The sequence below is a fragment of the Aythya marila genome (assembly GCF_965140915.1).
Source record: "Aythya marila genome assembly, chromosome: 1".
In the NCBI taxonomy this organism is placed as follows: domain Eukaryota; kingdom Metazoa; phylum Chordata; class Aves; order Anseriformes; family Anatidae; genus Aythya; species Aythya marila.
In genome coordinates, this window is record NC_139042.1 from 135,475,792 (window position 1) to 135,497,194 (window position 21,403).

Here is a 21,403-nt window from a genome sequence, read left to right on the forward strand (position 1 = left end):
TTCCTGATTTTTTCTGTTGCTGTTAATGTAATGTCAGGAATAAATTCTAAAAATATGAAAGAGTTTCTTCAGAATAAGTAAATATATTGAGATGGCACCCTTAGATCTTTGTTTTCTGTAATTACTTTTTCTAATAATATCTTAAATAGAAGTAAAAGGTCTGTAAAAGTAAGTAAAGGAATAGTTTTAAGGAATTTCTGTCAACTTTTACAGCTTCTAGAACAGCGTAAAACTACTAAAACCACCAATAGAAATAAACTTGTAGCACTTTGTAAGCAATTTGGCTGCTAGTGAGGGACCAAAATCCTGACTGTTTACTATGTGTGGTCAACCATGGCACATTGATCTGAACTGTGATTAACAGTGCCAGTCACTGTCTATAGACTTCTTTTAATGGTGAGAAGAATTGTCTTCAAGTTGCTGTGATACAAAAGTACTTAAAAGGACTTGAAAGTCTTGAAGAGAAGATCATTTATTTCATTTCAGTGTAGTCCAGTCAGGCCTGTAAGTGGAAGTGATCCTTCTATTGTGATGCTTTAGTATTTCATTCTTGTCTGTAGAACATTCAGTGAGAATTAGATTGTGTGTTGAGGACAGGAAAGAAATATAGTTAGCAAGGACTGTATTTTCATTATCTCTGATTTCTAGTCCTATAGACCTGTTCCAGAAAAGCTCTTAGAGAAAGACAGCTCTAGCTGTTTCAGTTCCAAACTGCGTGGGTTGTCTGCCTTATTAAGGTTTTCTATCTCTTCCTATATTTGGTTTAAATGAAGTTAATGTTTAAAATAGTCCAAAATCTGATTTAAATGAGGTAATAGAAGCACACAAAAAATATCCTTTTTTTTTTTTTTTTTTTTAATGCAGAAAATTGACTTTTATGGAAGAGAGTTACAAAGTAATCATTTAGTTACAGAAAATCTAATGTAGTTCAGGAAACTGTCAAACTGAAACAAACAGACCAAATATATATGTGTGTGCGTGTGTATGAACTACGTAGTATATCAAACTCTACACCAAGGATATTGTTTAGAAATTCCTCAGAAATAATAAATATGGAGGGGACTTAAGAATAGCAACATATGTGTATCAATCTTCTTGCCACCACCCTTCAGTATCCTATATTAGTTAATGATAATCCTAAACTTGCTTGAAAACTGACCACTTGCCTTTTTCAAGCAATGTACTTTCAACATTACTTAGGCATTCTTGTATATTTACCTAGTCAGATTCAAGCTTCATTAATACGTATGTCCACTATTTTTCATCTGTAGAATCCAAATTTTTTTATAGAGTATTTCATAGAGGTGATAGCTGCAGTAGTCTTACCAATAACATTTTGTCCAAACTGGGGCACCTGATATGAGAATGAAGAGCTGGAATACTCTCCTTGGGAAATGTTTTATAAGTCCTCCTTTCTAGTAATTCATCTCAGTAGGGTATTCGTTAGTAACTTCTGACAGCAGGCAATTGTACTTTCATGTAGCATCAAACTCCTAATTTAGTAGCTATGCTATCGCTAGCATTGATTCTGACAACCTATTGGAGCAGAATCCATAAGAAAAGAAACAACAGAATTGTGAGAAGTTCTTTTTGCAGTCAATGGCAAAACTTCTACAGAATTCAAGGAGTTTAGTTTTTCATAGTTTGTCAGTTCCACATAGCAACATTTTTCATCCTTTAGGACAGACACCACCTTTCCTTTCCCTCTATATGCCTCCTCCCTGCCAATTGAAGTTATGACCCAGAGCAGTTCAGGTGATTAACTTTAAATTGCTGTTTGAAAATTTCTTACACGAGTATGGAACACAGAGCAAGTTGGTTCGGTTTTATTATTGTTTGTATAAGTAAAAATAACTTAAGAATCCCATAGCATACAGTACAGAATGGTTTTGGAAAAGAGTTGCTATAAATGTAATATAAATGTAATATAGTTGCTATAAATACAAAAGAGTTGCTATAAATTTAAAAGAGTTGCTATAAATATAAAAGAGTTGCTAAAAACAAATGTTTACTTTCGTTACCTAAACACAAGTAGTCCAGTAGTGAAGCTCCTATAAAATGAAATGAAAATTTTAACTTCTTCTGTATGCCCTCTCCACTGTGACAGAGTTGTAATTTTCACTTCCTTGTCTATAATATTAATTAGTTTGACATTGCGTTGTATACTGCTGGAAAAATCTGGACAACACTATCCAATGAGATCTGCTGTGCTTGCTGCAGTTCTTTTCCTTTATGCAGTTTCACAACAAACAGGCTCATGCTCTTATTTGTAGTAACTATGGAAACTTTAGAAGCTCTCTTTCTAAAGCTGAGCATACAATAAAGTGCTTAAAGTGTTGGTAGGATTAGAGACTCTAGAATATGTTTAATTTTCTTTCTGCCTCTCTATCTTTGGAGAGGAGCAAGAGGGTAATGTGAATATTAGCTGGCGACTAGCTTTAATCTCTGCTGACACTTAAGTCTGTCTAGGTCTGCACGCAGCCATCCAAAGGTCTTAGCCTCACACAGCATGCGAACAAGGGAAATCATGCATATTCATGACTTAATTAGCAATGGAAAACCTACATGCAGAAAAGAGTTTTTGAATGAGTGAAAACGTTATTGAAAACATTTCGCAGCTTCAGCTACAGTAGTCAATAATGATAAATGCCATAATGATGATAGAGTTCATAAGATAATGGGGATGTCTTAGATATTATGTAAGCATGAATGGATATGATAATAGGAAAACATCATTTGCTGTGGGTTTTAGCAGTGTTTTTGTGTTAAAGAACATTAGGATGATGGAAACAGGATTATTCCCAAGACCAATACAAAAAAAAAAAAAGTACTTTTTTTTTTTTCCTTTGTGACTCTGCATTATTGAAAACTGTAACTGTTTTAAAATTGCTTTTTAAATTATTATTAGTTATATTAAGGGAAGTGTTCTCTTATGCAAGTGGAGTTCAGTGTTGTGTTTTAGAAACATGGGAGAAATCTGCACCTCATCCCAGGAGCAGAGCTAAGGGGGGTGATAGCATGTTTCTCACAGCTCACTGGGAGACCTTCATGTTACTTTCTGGCACTTTCATCTGCATTCATCATCTGGTATACTTTAGCATTCTGAAATTCATTCTTACCTTTGGGGCTGTTGAATATGACTCTGCTTCTGGATAACTTTTTTTTTTTTTTTTGGTATTTTATTGTTGGTTTATATACTCAAATGTAATCTTTAGTAGAAACATTGAACTTATATAACATATATGTATTTTGGCACTTGTCTTTTCATCTAACCCATAGTAGTGATGCATGGACAGGAGACAATACCTTGATATTCTCTCTATCATGTTCATCTTTTTGGGCTTGATGTGATATATGATTTTTTTTTCCTAATTTCTCTACTCTGTCACTATCCCATCTGGATCCAGCTTATGCAATATTTTTTTTTTCTTTTTTTAATGGTGGAGATGTGCAGCATGCTTCCTGACAGTCTGAAAAACTGTCAGTAAAAAGCCCCGCAGTTTTTACTCCCTTACCACTTTTGATTTCCAATTCTGAGCCCAGAATTGGCTCAGAATGTGAAATGCTGCTTGAATGTGAAAATAAATGTAAACTGTAAATGTAAAATGGCTTCTTGAATGTGAAAATAAATGTGAACTACTATTAAAGGGTAATAGGCTCTTTCACTGATTCATGGCAATACAGGATTATTCCCTAGCATGTGTGTTTTCTGTGACATTTGGCCAAGCTACTCTTAATTTAAACCTTTCTCTCTCTGTTGAGGATTCCATATGTGCTTTTTATTTCTGCCCCTTCTCTATTTTCTTTTGGTATCTAAGTAGCACTGTAGTTAGCTTACGTCTCATATTTTTATTTTTATTTTTATTTTTATTTTTATTTTTATTTTTATTTTTATTTTTATTTTTATTTTTATTTTTATTTTTATTTTTTTGTCTTCCTTATTCTCTTTGTGTCATTTCCTGCCTTAAAATTAAGGTTGTGAAGGCTGGATAAGGTCTCGTGTTAAGAAAGCTGCTCCTGTCAGATGCTGATGTTCATTCACATTGCTTGTTGCATCAAACAGCCTATCATGACAGACTGCCTTTGCTGAATGAGTGTAAACCTAAGGGGGCAGTTGGAGATGGGAGCAAGGTAGGTACAGCAGTCAGTGCAAGGTATACTTACAAAATTATAAGACTGCTACTTAAAGAATGTGTGCAGTGGCTGGTGCCGTGGTACTGGATTTTCCAAATGTTATGATAGATTGTGTAAGAATGTCCAATTCATGCATTTTATTCTTTCGTCTGAAGTTCCCATCTTCCCCTGTTGAGTTTTCCCCTCCAGTCACCCCCTGGCAAATGCCCATAAGAGCACTATCTCATCTCTGTGCTTAGACACTGTCCAACCCAAAAGACGTCAAGGAGATGAGTAAATTAAGCATATTCTTCTACTGGATGTGAAGCTACATGTAGTGAATAATTGGTGCCCTGCAGGCAAACCACTTTCGTGTGATTCAGAATGGCTTGCCTCCCATATGGGTAACTTGGAAAAGATTATATCATCACATAGCTTTTCAGCTGCAGAATTGGAGCTAACATCTCTGACACTTCATAAAATGAACACTGTAGTTCACTTGGAAGATGCCTGACTGATAATCCTGGGAATTTAAATCCTTTGTCTATGGCCCTGACATGTGCCTCAATCCTGGCCTCAAGGGACCACCTTAGAAGGTGAATAAGTTGTGAATAAGTTGCAGCTTGTGCCCATTTAAACGTGAGTAGGAGCTACCTGCTGGTGATCATAGTGTCTTTTTTGTTGGCGAGTTTGTAGAAGTACCCAGAAACAAAGAACTGAACATAGATAGTATTAGAGGTTAATATTTTTTTGTTAAAATTTATTTATCTTTTCCCACATTTCAACTTTTATGGTGAAAGTAGTCATCTTTCTTGTACCTGATTTACAGCTTATTTTGCTAGTTCTTGAATGTGCAGTGTAGAGTTGTTAGGACTGTAAGTACAATGATGTGGTTTCTTTGTTTGTTTGTTTATTTGTTCGTAATTGTACTAGGAAGATCATTGGAACATTTCAATTAACTATAATTCTGTTTTTAGAAAATGTCCTTCCAATTCCTGCAGTTCATCTGTGTTTTTTTATTTATTTTTTAATTTAAGATAAAACCTAGTAAATTTGCCTGAAGTTAATGGATATACCTCATTTAAGCTTAAATTATCTCATATGCAAGTATTTGCAAGATCAGAGTCATAATCTATATGTGTCTTTTTCAAACACTAGATTTCTACTGTTTTTCTGTGTTTGATGGATTGGGAGGAAATGTTAAGAAATCATTGCTTCATCTTTACAAGAAAAGAAAGAAAAACAAACAAACAAACACACACAAAATGATCCTTAACTTTGTGCAACAGTTGTGAACCAGTGGGCAGTATACGCTATCCGAAATCTCACTGAACAAAATGAGAGAAACCAAGAGCTTATTGCATGGATGGAGGAGAAGGGACTGGCTGACAATTCAGTCCTTGAACGTATGGGTTTAGAGGTAGAGAAACAAGATGATAAGTTACTTCTGAGATCTGTCAGAAAAAAGCCTTCGTGAACAAAAAAATAAGAACAGTCAAATCATTAAAAGATTTCTCATTTGAAATATTTTCCCTGCTGAGACAATCAAGGCTTCTTCAATTTTATTTCCAGTCGGTTGGATTCATTCTGTTCACTCTCAGAGAAATCACCAAACAGTTATTCTTCTTCGGTGTTGTAAACAAAAGGACACTTATGCTTTTTCTAAATACATAGTGCATTTTTACAGTATAGTGATTTACAGTATACAGCATAGTAGTTTTTTTTTTCTAAATACATGTGTGCCGTACCTTGTATTGGTAGTCAAGAAATGTAAATTAACTTACGGAAAAAATCTTTCTTTTCAGATGATTGAAATTTCATTACTTTCCCATTTCATAGAAAGATATCATGCATGCGGTATTAAGTTGTTACAATTCCTATTGCTGAACGTGAAGGTAACTATCATTAAAAACACAGCAAAAATATCTGCCTTGCAATTTGCCTTCTGTGTTTAAAAGATCTGTGCTGAATCAGGGCAAAACAATGAAAGTTGCTTGTCTTCTATCATGGTGTTTAAATAGCTATATTATATAAAGAACAATGGAACACTGGATGTACGTAAATATTTAGTGAATTAAACAACATGCCTTCAGCAATTTAAATTGTTAGTAAAATGTCGTTTTACCTTGATACCTTTCAGTCTTCATTACAAGTATATTAAAAACAAGGCTGTAGCTGTTGCGGCAACAGATGCTACATTCCTTTGCACTGGGGCATGTCTCTGTTTTGGAGACTTTGGTGTTTGTTTGAATTTTATTTGTTCCTTTGGATGGTAAGTCAGCCCACTTTCCTTTTATTTTGCACTTCTCATGGGTTTTCTGAACTCTGGCAGACTGCTGAAGAGGTAGTTTCTCACTGTGATTAATTCTAGCAGTTTCTTTTCACCCCTCTGCCTTTCCAAAACATTGACAAAACTCATTTCCAGTTAATTAATTCAAGAGAAGCAGAAGAATGGAAGGCCCTGCCTCTTCATTTTGGATACCCTCCTATATTGTTGTTGGACCCTGCCACTGTGGAATGTGGCATGAATGAGATGGATGGGAGAAGGGGGGCTGAGAAAGGGGAGGGGGTCTTGGGTGGGGTGTGGGGGGGTCAAGGTTAACTCTGTGTGTGCCATACCTTGTCCTGGTAGTCAAGAAATGTAATCCTCCATGTATAAACCAAACAAGAATTGCAGATTAATGATTCTAGATCTTTGCCATTGCTGTCATTTGGTTTTCTTCGATTCTGTCTAACAGAAAGGTCCCAGAAAAGTTAAATCGTTCACATTGTTGTCATTTAATCCCACTCTCTCACTGGAAAGACAAGTTAGTATCCTTAAACTTTATGTAACAGACACTGGGCCATGTGCATCAGCTCCTCAAATCCCATTTTTGACTTCAAAACTAGAAAAAGTATGTAGTACCTTGAACTATAAGAAATGTATGGTAATGAGTGTAGCCAGACTACTAAGATCATCTCAATTTAATCATAAGGCTTTAGTATATACCACGCTGACCAGATGGGAATGGAATTGATCTAGTGGGATTTTACCTTCTGGTTTTCAAGGCAATGATACAAAACTGCTAATTCTTTAGCCTTTTATTAAGTAAAGAATGTGTATAAAGGGATAATGGCAATAGGAATAAAGACTCTTAAGCTTTGTTTCTTTTAGTGACAACCTAATTAAAAAGAAATGGAGAAGAAAGAAAAGTGTTGTTTTAGAAAACACTTTTATTTTTTTTAATAATGATTTGACAGGAACGTTTCAGAGGATGTTTAAAATGGTTGGGTTTAAATGCCAACTTTATAAAGTCATTTCTTATACAGGTATTTTTTGCTACCTGAATGGAAAAGGATATGGTTTTGGTTCTTCCTGAGCATGTGCTCAATAACATTGTGGTTTCTGTATGATTTTCCTAAGCCTTAATTCTTATAGTTAAGCCAGAATTAATTTAACAGTTAAATTACTATGTTACATAATATTTACAGATGTTTTTTGTTTGTTCCTTTGTTTTTAATCTTCATCTTCACAGCACAATTGAAAATTCATAGTTCTAGCACCTAAATAAGCCCTCCAAAAACTTTACTATAAAAACACACTCTTTTTATTTGGAAGGCTACGTCTTTCAAGTCTAAAAGGAAAGAATGAAGCTTTTATTAAAAAAGGAGCATCAAATATAATAGTACCTAGAATAAAGTGAAGCAGTTTTCAATTGAGGAATTATAAAAGCTCATACACATTTATTTTAGCAATGCTAGTTAGGAAACTCGGATAATTTAACAAAGTGAGAAAAAGTAATTATCCTGAACAGAAAATGAACTTCATATGTGAAGGAAAAAAATGCAAAGAATTTCCTTTTACTTAGGGTAATAAAGAGTTAAAATCCTGTTCACAAAGCAAATCCAGAAAGAACATGGGTTGTGGAAAAAGCAGTGGGAGTCCCTTTTTCCTTTTAAGCAATAGGGAGCTTTTTTTTTTTTTTTTTTTTTTTTAACTTGACGGTTGTGCACCCACCAAAGGAATACACACAAACCCATAAATATAAACCAAATAATAACAAACACAGATAACTAAAAGGGTTTTGTGTGTTTCAGTGCATAATGCAGTAATAGTTGTGTTTTCTAAATGGGAAACGTAGGGCTTTCACAGTACAGAACATGCTGATTACTGTATTGTGAGAGGCTGGCTTTTGATTTTCCTAGATGGATTAATTCTCAGAACACAACAGCTTCCCTGTCCTCCCCCAGTGGAGTCCAAGTCTCCAATAGGCTTGTTTTATATGCTAGGGGATTAATACAGCACAGCAATCAGTCATAAAAAGCAAGCTTTATTGAGTTTGTAAAGGGGCAGAACAGTCAGATCAAGTCTTGTGACCATCTTATTGCTTTCGAGTGCTTCCAAACAACAATGATCAGATCTTTTTTTTTAAGGTCCATTTTTTTATTAAAAGCAAATAAGGAGTTAGTTTTTCATCATTAGCTTTTTAAAAAGCTTACTTATCAGTTGTGAGAAATAAGTTTAAATGTTTGCAGAGTTCTGAATTTTTACTCCTTCTAGTAAGTTGTGTTTGTTTTACCTAAAGTACTTGTAAAACTTTTGTAAATGCAATGAACAAAAAATAATCCCTGGCGCTTAGTGCCATTGTCACAATCTTTATTTAACAATTGATTTTATGTTTTGAAGTGGATACAAGTGTTTGGGTAGTAAGACTCCAAAAATTCTCCCCTTTATTTCCAAATAAAAGTAATCTAAATATGAGGCTGTACCTAAAACTACTTTAAACGTTTCTTTGTACCTAGCCTTATCTGCGTCACTGTTTTATGTTGACTTAGAATCTTAGAATTTGCTGTCTTCTTACAGTACAGTAAATAAACTTCTTCATAGTAAATGTTGTTAGCAGAGAGGGGTGAGAAATTGTGAAGTAATGCAAAAGCAGCCATTTTCCCTTCCCTTTTGGCTTCCTCCTTAAAATCACCATGGTTTACTTCTGCAGTGTGCACCATTTTGGTACTGGAGAGCTGCTGGGCCAGGCAAGGGGAGGCCCAGAAGTGCAGTGGTGGGCGAAGCCTCCAAGGCCTCCATGCCTCGCTCATGTGGAGGCCCGGCAGAGCTGTCCAAGGTGCTGGACCCTTGTGCCTTGCTGCTCGGGTGCGGAGACGGACAAGTCACTGGCATCATTAAAGAAAGAAGCAAGTTTCTTAGGTGGACTGCCTCCTTCTCCTGATTTCTTTCTGGGATGCTTTGCAGTATGTTGAAGTCACAGCTGGATGAAAGTGTGTGTGCACTGTTCTTAGAGTATACCCCCCAAACAAGTGTTTCTTATTCTGTTACATGTGGAAGATATTTAGGTTGTGATTGCTGTTTATGGGCAGACCTGTAAGCAGTGTCCCTCTTTAGGGTTAAATAATGTTTTCCATGTTGAGATCCATTTCCAGTTGCTTGGCGAAATTGTAACTTTTCAAGTGGAAATCTTCCATGCCTCTTCAGGGTTAATTAGTTTCTTTACAGGAACTTTCTCTTATGGTGATTTCCGATAAGATGCAGTAATTTATGAAAATGAGAAGCTAATGCTTTATATATATATATATATATATATATATACATACATATATATATATATATATGTATGTTAATAGTATCCTTAAAGTATAAAGGATAAATTTTTAAAATTTATCCTAAATTTTTAAAAGACTTAACTATTCTTCATATAAATGATGACTATGTATTTTCTTTCTGTCATAATCCAGTTCAAATTTGTCCACATTGTAAGCTTTGGAAAACCTTAATTCGTGCATTCCCAATGGAGACTTGGGAGAGCCAAGCCACTGTTTGCTGAATTTGTTTTTGCATTGTCTTTGTTCCAGTCATGGCCATTTTCAACAGCTATTGCTCCTGACTAGCGTGTTGCTGGCAAAAGAAATCAAAAACTGAGAGCTTCTCTGCACTTTTCTGTGGGCTGCCTGCTGATGTCCATCTAACGTGGAGTAAGAAACCACTCAAACTGGAGACTGCAGCAACAAATAAAAGTGGACCTTACAGGGTGAGAAAGGGAGTAGTTCTGGTAATTCAAAACCAAGAGAGGACTACTAGAGGACTGGGAATGCATTAGCATTCTATTCGTAAAAACAAACCAGAGAGTGTGGTTATTTAGCATCATTCTTTCCAGACTCTGACAGTTTCAGATTTTTGTAACTGTGGTGGTTTTACCGTGCTGGGCACCTAAACCCCACAACCGCTCTCTCACTCCCCCTCCTTTAGATGAGGAGGGGGAGAAGTAAAGCAAAGAACAACTCACGGGTTGAGATAAGGATAATTTAATTAAAGGGAAATGATTATAATAATTAAATAAAGACTACCATGAACTAAACAATTTAACTAAGGGGAAGTAAAAGGGAAAAGGGGAAAAAGGGAGGAAAACAAACAAACAAAATAAATGAAAGCTATATGGAAGTGCAGAGGAAAGAAATTACTCTCTACTTCCCACAAATGAGCGATGATTGACCACGTCCTTGAAGCAAGGCCTCAACGCACGCAGCCGGTGTTCGAGAGGAGGACCGACGTCTTCTCAACGAGAGCCCACCCCTCCCCTCTTCTTCCTGTTTCCACCTTTTATTGCTGAGTGTGACACCACATGGTATGGAATATCCCTTTGATTGGTTTAGGTCAGCTGCCCTAGTGATGTTTCTCTCCTCGCTTTTTGCCCACCCCCTAGGAGGGTTAGAGAAAGGCCCAATGCTGTGCCACTGCTGCTCAGCAGTAGACACAACACTGGTGTGATAACACTGCTGTTCCAGCTACAAGTACAGAGTACGGCACTGAATGGGACTGAATGGGCTGCTGCCGGGAAAGTTAACATTCCAGCCAGACCCAGTACAGTAACCCAAAAGGCATCCTTTAGGAAGATCCTTCCCTCTCCAGTTTAAGATCAAAGCAATATCTACTTTCACACCAAGTTTATTTTGGACAGGATTAGCTACCTATTGCTTTATTAGAATCAAAGATATTCTGCTGTCTGGCTCAGTGTTTTCTGCAGCCTTACAGTTTACTCTAATAGTCATATGTAATTCAGAAAATAATTACTTATTTTAAATATGTAAACAGAAAACAAAATATTTAAATCAGAATTCATATTTTTTTTCACATCTTTTGTAGGAAAGGTAAAAGAAGCTGAAGGCAAAGACATGGAAATCAAGGGCATTTAAAATTAATCCCACTTTCTTTTTGCTGAATATTTTATCACATCTGAGCTCACAAACACCAAAAACCGATACTGCTATGTATGTCTTAGAGACATCACTGAAGCTTCGTTAGTAAGAAACACTGCGTTGAACTTGGTTTTGTTTAAATTTCAGGTGATTTTCATAACATATTTATGCTAAACCTGAAAGTTTCCTATCATTTTTGAGTGAAAACAAATATAAGTTCAGAGAAACAGTCATGTGAAAAGGATCTTCTGCACACCATAGACTGTCCCTATTTCTGATTAGAGGCAATGTTCAGAAGGCTTAGTTGTAAGAAAAAAGCAAAAGAAAAAATGTAATGTGTGCACACTCATAAAGGGGAAGAGAAAGGGGACAGCATCATTAGTGAAAAGAAACTGGGAGGCATACATAGAACTGTCTTTTATTACCCTATGTTCCCCATCAAAGACCTGCAGCAAACCTCATGTTCTGCTTTTTCTAGGCCTATCATGATGGGTTCTGCCAGAAGTGCTCATTTATGAACAAGACTAAGATCTCTGCATGAAAAGCCACCTTCCAGCCTTGCTCAGAATACCTGAGGTAAAGGCTTAGAGTAAGAATGATTGAAGCCCTGCTCAATGCAAGATATGTCTATTCACTCTGCCTGTGGTTTCCCTTAATTTACTCTGAGATTTGTTCTCAAGAAGTTTTGTTAACTCTTGGTAAAAATGACAAAACCACTTCATAAAGGAATAATGTATGAAAATGCCTAGCTGCCTCTTGGAAACCAGCATACTTACTCACTAATACCTGTGAAGAATCTCATTCTTAATGTCAAGTCTTCTCACCTGGGCCAGCAGGCTTGTATACATCATTTTTATTGTTCACTGAGGACAGAGTGCATGCATAACGCTATTACAAATAACCAAGGGATTTCACTAACACTGTCATTAAAATTACAGCACATTCTTTGTCATTCTAAACATTTGCATATTGTGCAAATCTTTGCAGGGTGGCTGATGCTTCACTCTCTTCTACTTGCTTTGTAAAGTCTTTGTCACAGAAGTTACCACTGCATTTAGACAGACCTTGGAACTTATTCTGTATTGGCAACTGCTGTCTCAGCCAACACTAAATATTTAAAATTTTCTTTTTTTTTTTTTTTAGCCACATAGTCTATAAAGGGGTGCTTCTTCCAATCTGTGGCCTGAGCTCATGTCTATCTAATGATACCAAGATGTGTCTGAAGTGTATTTTGTATTGTCTGTGCTTTCTTCTAAATTGCAGCCATCCATTGTCAGCCTGCACTCCATGGGTTAAAGTGTATTTTGATATTAGAACAAGCTTTCATTATGTTTTCTCTCTTTCTTCCCTTCTCCCACCCCCCACAATTTGGAACTTTAAGCTTTCTAGTTAAACTATTATGGTGGCCATAAACAGGTGCGTGCTTTACAGCGGGTCTCATTCTGTGTTTTCCATTGTCATCCCTGGCCTTCTGAACTCCCCTTTGCTACCTTCTTCCCCCTCAATAATTTTTTATGAATGATAGCTTTTCAACACCCTGGGAACAGCTTGTTGGGAAAAACACTCATCATGGGGTGCAGTCAAATTCTACACATATCTTCAAGGGAGTTTTATGAAAGGAATGGTACTGTGCTGCAGGTATGACGTATGCTTGGATATCCCCCCCCTCCCCTCCCTCCCCATTTATTCACCCCTTCTCCCTGCCTCCGTGATTCACTGTGACAAATTTGCTTTTTAATAATGCCAGTGGGCTCTCTCACCACAGGTGTTTCTGAATTAAAATCCACTTTGTTTAAAAACTGGAGGCTCATTTAACTGAGCCCCTGGTGAGAGTTGTCAGATCCCAGGATAGGTGACAAAAATAGATCGCTGGAACTCTGGAGTTGCATTGAAAATACCATATCCTAGGGGTACCAGAGGGCACTGTCACTCTTAAAACAAGTCTGCAAGTTTGAGAACCTCTAGGCAGAATCCCTGGGAGATGTCATTTTTAGTGTTGGGCTTTTTTTAATCCCTTCCCACACGCCCCAACATCAAGTATATTTCCATTCTTTCTACTGCTGATTTGACTATTTAGAAAATAAGTAAAATAAATATATATTTTTCCCAAAACACTCTCTCTCTTCTTAGTATTGTAATAATATTTGCAAGAAATGAATTGGGGCAGCAAAGGAGGAGAAAAAAAGCCCTTTCATTGGGGGGGGGGGGGGGGGAGGGTGGAGAGTGTTAGGATAATAGATAGGATATCCTAAATCATTAGGATAATTATTTATTCCTTTTTGACCAAAATAAAGGAAAACTTACTTTTGGGTGATCTGATCTTTTCCCTGCCTTCTTAGATGTGTATTTTTGGCATTTTGAACACATATAATGTCCTCAGATATTGCTTACCAAAGCACTCTGAAATAACTAAAGGGTGGATGGGATGACTCAGGGGACTGGTAATTGAATATGGAGCCTTTTCACATCGAAGTCACTAGTTTGAATCTAACCCAAGTTGCTAGCGACCTAGTGGTTACCCTCAGATGGCTGTTTAGTGGCCTGTCTGAAGAGAGTTGGTGGTCTCCATCCAGCTTTTCGCAAGCATCTGTCCACATCACAGAAACCACCATCACAGTTAGTACTAATAAGCAGCCTTGTTGGCAGTATCAGTAAGTGAGGCAAAGGACCAAATTAGCCATTGAACTGTCTTCAGCTGTTAGAGCTGGTCTCTCCTGAAGCAGAGCCAAGGCACCATGCTATTGGAGTCTCGTAGCAGAAGCTTGGTTTTGACATTGTCTGGGTTGCATGTGCATGTGTGTTTTGTCCCTCTGGGGAGACAAACTTTTCCTGCTCCCACAGTATTAGTCTGTCAGCCTTGTCAGTATTCTGCTTTTGGTTTGCTCTTCCTCTGCAGTTTATCAATTCCTGCGTTCATTAACGTCTCCATACCTGGTGGTTGGATCATTCACTGATGAGATCAGTCCCCTAACATCTGTGCGAAGTCTACCACAATTAGGATTCTTGGCATTTCAGTCTATTTTCTGTCAGCAGTCATACCAGTAGAAGCTGTCAGTTGCAAGTTTCCGTACTATCCCCATGATTTTGCAGTCATCTTTTTCTGAAGCATTTTTACATATTTTTTTTTCTCTGCAAGTAGTTCAATTCTGTTCTGAAGCCAAAATAAAATTTAGCCATATTGAAGCTGTGAGGATAAAGTGGGTAATTCCAATGTTTTAAAATATGTACAGCCAAAAAATAATAATAAAAAATTTGCAGTGAATATACTGTCTTTAGGAAGTTTTAGAGTATTACCCTCATGTGTACTCTGATAGGTTCACAAGTGGATCCCAGGGCCCACAGAGGATACCCCTTCTGGTACTAAGTTGATTGATGTGTATTATGCATCAGACATATTGATGCAGAAGTCTATCTGCAGAAAACCATTTGCAAGATCATGACAATCTCTATATGGAAATAGCTGAAATAAACATAGTTTACAACCTTTTAAGCTGTAAGTAAATGTGGAATTCAATATGCATACTTGTAATTCCATGTAAGGTATCAATAGTAACACAATTCTAACCAAAATACAATGTTTTTTCCCCTAAATAGTGAACTGAGCACTGTAGCAATGTGGTTGTGAATTTTCCCCCAAGTTTTAGTGTTAACAGTTATTTCTGCAAAAATAAACAATCTCTCGAAGTATTGGTAGCCCAAACACAAAAGCTGAAACTGAAGGTAACAGTAGTGACTGTACTAGTGTTTTTCTCTAACTTGAGTGAAATGACTGAAGTGAAGACTGCAAATAGAAACAAGAAATGGAGATTTTAAGCTTTTGATTCCTGGTATTTGTGAAAGAGTCATGAAGAATCTGTATAAGAAGAGATTTATATATGTCTTCAAAAGAGAAGGACAGGGTTCTTTTGGAGTCTGATTTAGGGTAGGGGTATCCTCACACTACACACTTCCAACTAACTAGTTAAGCCTAGTTTCTTTGTTTCTTTTCATGCACTGATGGATGACTGTGTCAGACATCACCGGCACTGAATGTGCCATGTCTTTCTGAAATATGGCTTTGTAGCCTGCATGGGGATGCAAGGAGGCAGGTGGGAGAGCAATGCATTAACTTGGGAGCAGCACAATTGGAGTTGAAGGGCAGCCTAGCTCAGGGCTTTCTCTTCTTGTTTTAATAAAGCCCAGGAAATTCACTCTTGAGCTGAATGGAAGAGGCTACTGGGAGAATCCTGCATTGGCTGGTATCTTGAGCAGTCAAGATAAAGCAAAAAAGGTTGCTTTTTGCAATTTGGAAAAAGTGAATTAAGCCAAGAAGATATTTGGAATGATTTTCCTGAGTTGTGAAATGGATGCATATCAGTAGCTGACAGAAGTAGAGCATTCCACCCTTAAAGCTTATGCAGGAAGGAGAGCTGTACACAGCACTGCACTGAAAATCTCTCTTAGACTAAGTGTTTATAGTGCTGGAGGCCTGAGGAGATGGAATCTTCTAAATAATGATGGAGGAAGTTATGTTGTCCTCTCATGAAGGAAGGAGATGGAGAGAAATGAAGTGGAAACAGTTGGCAAGGTCAATCTCATCGCAAGAGCGGCAGGAAGAAGGCCTTCAAACAAACCAAAGCCCTAGGAGTGAGGCAATCACTATTTCTTCCTGCTCACATCTAATTCTTGTTCAAGGCATTTCCAAATAAGGGTTAGGAACCAAGCATTGTGACCGCAAGATGACAGTACAATGCTAATAAAACCGAGATTCATTTTTCCTTCTGCTTAAAATAGTCTATGTCTGGCTATGAATCAAAGCTCTGCTGTAACCTGCCATACAATAAAATTGAACAACACCAACATATACAAACCCTCCTGAAAAAAAGTAAATGATGGAAAAAGCATTAGCTGGCAATTCCCGAGTAAGAGTGACTGTTGAGTTAATGTGATTTTAATCATGTGCTGCTTGTTAACCTCAAGGAAATTAAGGCCACTGTATGCCCGTTGTATGAGCATGTGGCATACACAAATCACATGGCAAAAGTAATTTATGCATAATTGTACCAGTAAAAGTGAAAAAGAGAAAAAGGAGTAACATTTCTTGGCTAAAGTGAGCTAGCCTAAGGTCAGTGGTGCTTTACTAATCTGTACCAGTAGCTAGCCTACCTTGTCACCCATACCCTTAAGGACCTCCTCTTTAGTTTGCCAACACTACAATGGCAAAAGATTGTGGAAGGTTTGTTTAGGTGTCTCACTAACATAAAAGAAAATGAGTGTGATACCTAGGAGAAGAAGACTAGAAGTGACATCTGGGATTAGGGCAGTGCTGTGAGAGTACAACTAGCTTTGAAATTACGGTATTCAACCCACTTTCACCTCATTTGTATGGAATTCCAAATACTTGGAAAACTTCTCAGTGATGTTCCGATTTCAAAAGCTATCCAGTAGCCTAAATGTCCATACCTAACAATTAAAACCATAACTTTGAAGGCTAGTCTTTAAAGTTCTGAGCTTCAAACACTGCCATTAGTGCATTATTCATAGATCTGTTTTTTCCCTTTGATATCTTTCTATGGTGTGATCTATATAGCAGAAAAGAACCCACATCTGTCTGTTTACAACACCATGGAAATTCCTGTGGGCAACCAAAAAAGCCAACCACAAATAACTGCTGGGCTACCAATAAACATGCTATCTGGAGTGCCTCTGCCCACCTGCCATTGGGCAGTTTTCTAAACCATGTTTGAAAATAGGAAAAATCAGATCAGGGGAAGAGGGGAAGGGATAGAGTGAGGGCTGTGAGGAAAAGACATACTGGAAAAAATAACCCAAAATTAGCTACAGTAGTACAGGATTTATTATTTATTATTTATTATTCAGTGGAGTAGGTTACATTTGGGCCCTTATCTGAGCATCACATCATATAACGTGATGTATCTCATTGGATCAGATCATTTGACTTAGAGTGGGGGCTGAGGTTTTAACTATTTTATGCTAAGAAGGGGTAGGTTCCTCTGAGCTATGTCTTGTGGAGACCAGTTTTGAAAATCCAGGAACACCCCAGACAGACACTGGGATAGGCTTTAAATTCCAAGTTAGTCCTAGACAATGAGGGCTCTCTGGGTCATTCTTTGTTATAACATCAGGGTTTCTCTACATTATTAGGGGTTTCATTACAGAAAACAGCTGCAATTTCCATTGGCTTAAAATGCTTCTCAACACATCCAAAGATTAATTAATCAAGAACTTAATGCATTAAAAAAAAAAAAAAGTGGATGAATGTACTTGAACTTTAAGTGTTTGGAAAGCATTCTCAAAATCAATGGAAGGAGTTAAGTACTTTAAACTGAGCATCTATTAAGCTATATTCTCACCCTATGACTCTTTGTGTCCTTAATAAGTTGAAAATATTCCTATTTATCGGGTTGATCCTGTGTTATGCTACATGATTTGTAATGTTCAGTGAGATCTTAACTCTGCTTTGGCTGTTACTTTGTGTATTTTTTTTGTCTCACTCGTATTTTATCAGTCAGATGTTGTGCATTAACTTGATACATTTTAAAAAAAATATCACGTTGCAAATGGTACAAAGATTTTGTCACCCATAAACAGTTTTTCAGTCAGGTGCTTTTCTAAGGTTTTAGTTGTTAGTGCAACAATTTCTCCCTGATGCAGATCGACTTATGGTCTAGAGTACATTGCACTTGTGTTGACTTCTCCTCTTAAAAATTTGCTACACTTAGAGCTTTTATTTCCTGCATCCAGGTAACTGCTTTTTGTCTCTTTTACTTTGCATTCAATTTTCTAATAAATCTTTTCTTTTTTTTTTAATATTTTTTTTTCTTTAAGTAGCACATCATAGATGTCTCCTCATGGAAAATTACGATATTTTCCAAAAGCTTATGGCTACTTGGCAATACCCTCCACATCCTGGACCTCTATTAAAAGAAATAAATAAACTTTATTTTTAATCTAATGTGGTTTTTTTTGTTTGTTTGTTTGTTTTTTTCTTAGTCTTTTAAACCAGAAACTTGAGAACTTTATTTATTTTAAGTACTATACCTCCAAGTTACTTATGATGACTGAAAGTCTAACTGATTTCTGGATTTTTGGTGTCTTTTTGGCTCTTCCTGACCTCCTCCCTTCTTCTGTTTATCTTTGTTGTGGAAGATGGCTACAATTCCTCCATTTCATGCAAATTAAATTTACTGCTGGGGTCCCTGGCAAGTTACCAATACAGGTCTCAGATGACTTAAATCCTTCCCATGGGTACATCAACACATTATTGAGCAATTACATTCTCTTGTGGCAATCATCTGTGGAGTAAGTAAACTCCCTCTATTATCCACACAATGATATCATGCACCATAAATGCATGCTTGGCCTCCATTGTGTCAACAATCAGTTACATTCTCAAAGGAAGAAATGTGAATATAGTTCTGAAATGACACTGACTAATAACCAGGTCAGTTTTATTACCTGTTCCTACCTTGAGTGCCAACATTACATTTAATGTAAAAGACTAACATAAAAGGAGAAGGCATACAGGTAAGTATAAAGTTATTATTTATTCATTGTAAATATATTCTTCAATGGGAGATGGAAAGGGAGGCCAAGGGAGGGAGTGATTTACATTTAGATCTTTTTTTTTTCCTTTTTTTTTTAATAAATTTCCTTGACTAAATGAAAGCTGGTCATAAAGATAATTTTCTCATCAATAATTTTTACAAGACTATGACTACATTAATAATCATTTGTGGATCTGCTTGCACAATCAGAATATTTACGTAACAGGATGTCAGGTAATGCTCTCATGGAATTTAGATCTCTGAATACATGGTTCAGCATACAGTTAAATTTGTAATGAGTCTTTTCTCTATTTTTCTCTTTTAAAAACATGTACATAAATGTTTTGTAAAGTTTTGAAAATTTCCAGTCAGTGCTTATCTGAAAGGGTGACCTAACTTTCTGGGTACCCTTTAATAGTATACACTAGCTATCATTTATCAGATATCCTGTCCTTGGATGCTTCCTTCAGCCTTCATGCGTCTGTGTGTCATTTAGTGATGTAGTCGAGGCTTATCACTCTTGCTCATATGGTATTTTAGTTTGCTACCCTGTGGAACTACACCTAATGAGGCCTGCATAATGTGAAGACTGGCTTCCAATAAATATTAAACATGGGATGGGGCTACCAAAAATAGATGGAAAGTATTCTAACAAGGGAAAGAATTGGGAAAGTTTTTAAGTTTCATCCTGCCCTCATATAAATGTAATGACCACCAGGTGGGATGGGACATTTGAAAGGGAAAGGCCCAGCGCTTTTCACAGCCTGGATTATCCCAGCATTGGAGGTGGGTAGTACTGGGCGTCCCACAGGCTGTAATTGCCATGCAAAGCCAATCAGACGTTGCTTCCCATGGATCTTACGTTCTGCCTGATGACAGAGCACGGATCCCAGTGTGTTTTTCAAGGTTTTAAAGTATTATTCTGTCTGGATGAATGACTACCCTTTGCTTTCTCATCAGAGAATATTTATGACTGTCAAAGCGAGGCTGAGTTCCTGGAGACGGTATAACACGTGGCTTTATGCTGCCAGACAGAGAGTTCCTTCTGGTGGTCACACCAATGTTTTTTCATACTCCCACGGACACCACAACTTTTTTGGATAAGGAAGAAGATGATGGAACACAGATGAGGGAAAGAAATGGCCTCAGAGAACTTGGATACATGGGGGTATTTTTACCCTTTGGGTTTTTTCTTCCTGAATTTCAATGAGTGGCTTATTGGAAACTTCTTTGGGTTTGAAGTGTTTTGTTCTTTTTCCACAGACACAAAACTGCTTTGGGTTGTTTTGTTTGTCTTTGTTTATAATGCAGCTGAGATAGGGTGACTTGATATTTTTAAAATAAAAAACTGATGCCTTCTGAGGGAATGAGGTAGAACAGAAGAGAACTTCACTAGCTGAAAACATGGGTCATGCCAGGGACAATTTGTTGCTGTGAAGAATGTGTTAGAGATGGGAGGACAATTGTGTAGAAGCTGGTACAGAGGGAAGAATAATGCTTGAGTGCCTAATACACTGACTGTTCTCCAAATGCTGGACCCTAATTGCTCTTCAATGGCAGTCATGTATCTCCTTTCATTAATGATTTTTTTCCTCCTCTCTCTCTTTTAAGAGAAATCGTTGATTAAACTGCTCAAACCCTCAGCATTAGCAATTATCAGGTACTGAATGCCAAATAGATACCTCCTATTTCATACACTATTGTCACAGTATCTCCTATCACTCCCTAAAAATATAACCTGGTTTATTATTGAGATAACAATGTCAGTGGGATTACAAATCCAATTGTGTGAATTATTACATAGATGAACCCTCACAGAAAATACTCTACATTTTGTCCCTTCTCATTTCAATTATTACCAGAGCACGTAAGACTGTAAATTTAGGAGTGTGCTGTTTTGGAGCCTGTTGTTCACTGGAGTTCAATGTGCATGATCTACCAAGGATTAATAATAAATGTCAGAGAAATAAATTATCAATAAATTGTCAAATACAGTATGGAACAAGAGGATAATGTACCGATGACATGGTGTCTTCCAGGGATTTCTGATCAGATTAACAGCATGAGTCTCCGCAGTAGACCTGTTTGTTTCTGCTTTATGGTTGTTAAGATGAACACAAATAAATTCATGAGTAGCACAAGTAAGGTGTTCTGTTTTTCAGAGTGCTCACCCTTAGACTATCTCAATAGTTTGAAGTTAATGTTGTCTTGGCATTTCTATGTCTGTGATATAAATTATGTGATAAAGTCTATGTAATGATAATCCTCTTTCCTTATGTGTTATTATTGCTATTGCACAGCTTCCCCAATTTTCTCTGGTCAAACTGGACAAGGGAACCAGAAATTAGGAGTAGTATTGAAATAAACTCTTGTTCTGAATTACAGATTCCCATTGGTGCTGATGGAATTCAAATACAATGTCAGGTAGGCTTTGTGAGCTCCTGCTGATGGATTAAGATAAAGAAGGTGTCATTGTTTTTGTATTTCTTTTATTACCTACTTTTGATTTTATTGTTCAGAAATAATTAACATGGTGCGTATTTTGAGAAGTTTAG

General features: G+C 36.9%; 1 protein-coding gene across 6 annotated transcripts in view; it reads left to right on the forward strand.

The window, feature by feature from the left end:
* Positions 1 to 21,150, forward strand: part of ATXN10 (ataxin 10) — a 121,533-nt gene extending 100,383 nt beyond the window's left edge. For 2 of the 6 annotated variants that reach the window (XR_014319574.1, XR_014319575.1), the window contains exons 10-13: positions 6,949 to 7,007; positions 9,090 to 9,298; positions 9,961 to 10,136; positions 11,780 to 13,463. Coding sequence is in view for 3 of the 6 variants with exons in the window: in XM_082784919.1 (XP_082641045.1) it covers positions 6,949 to 7,007; positions 9,090 to 9,298; positions 9,961 to 10,027 (335 nt within the window). In the remaining 3 variants the exon portion in view is untranslated. Of the gene's footprint in view, positions 1 to 5,402; positions 6,593 to 6,948; positions 7,008 to 9,089; positions 9,299 to 9,960; positions 10,418 to 11,779; positions 13,464 to 18,970; positions 19,083 to 19,808 lie in introns of those variants that run through there. The other 4 variants (XR_014319576.1, XM_082784919.1, XM_082784921.1 and 1 more) reach the window with 4 other exon arrangements.
* The last annotated feature ends 253 nt before the right edge of the window (positions 21,151 to 21,403 follow it).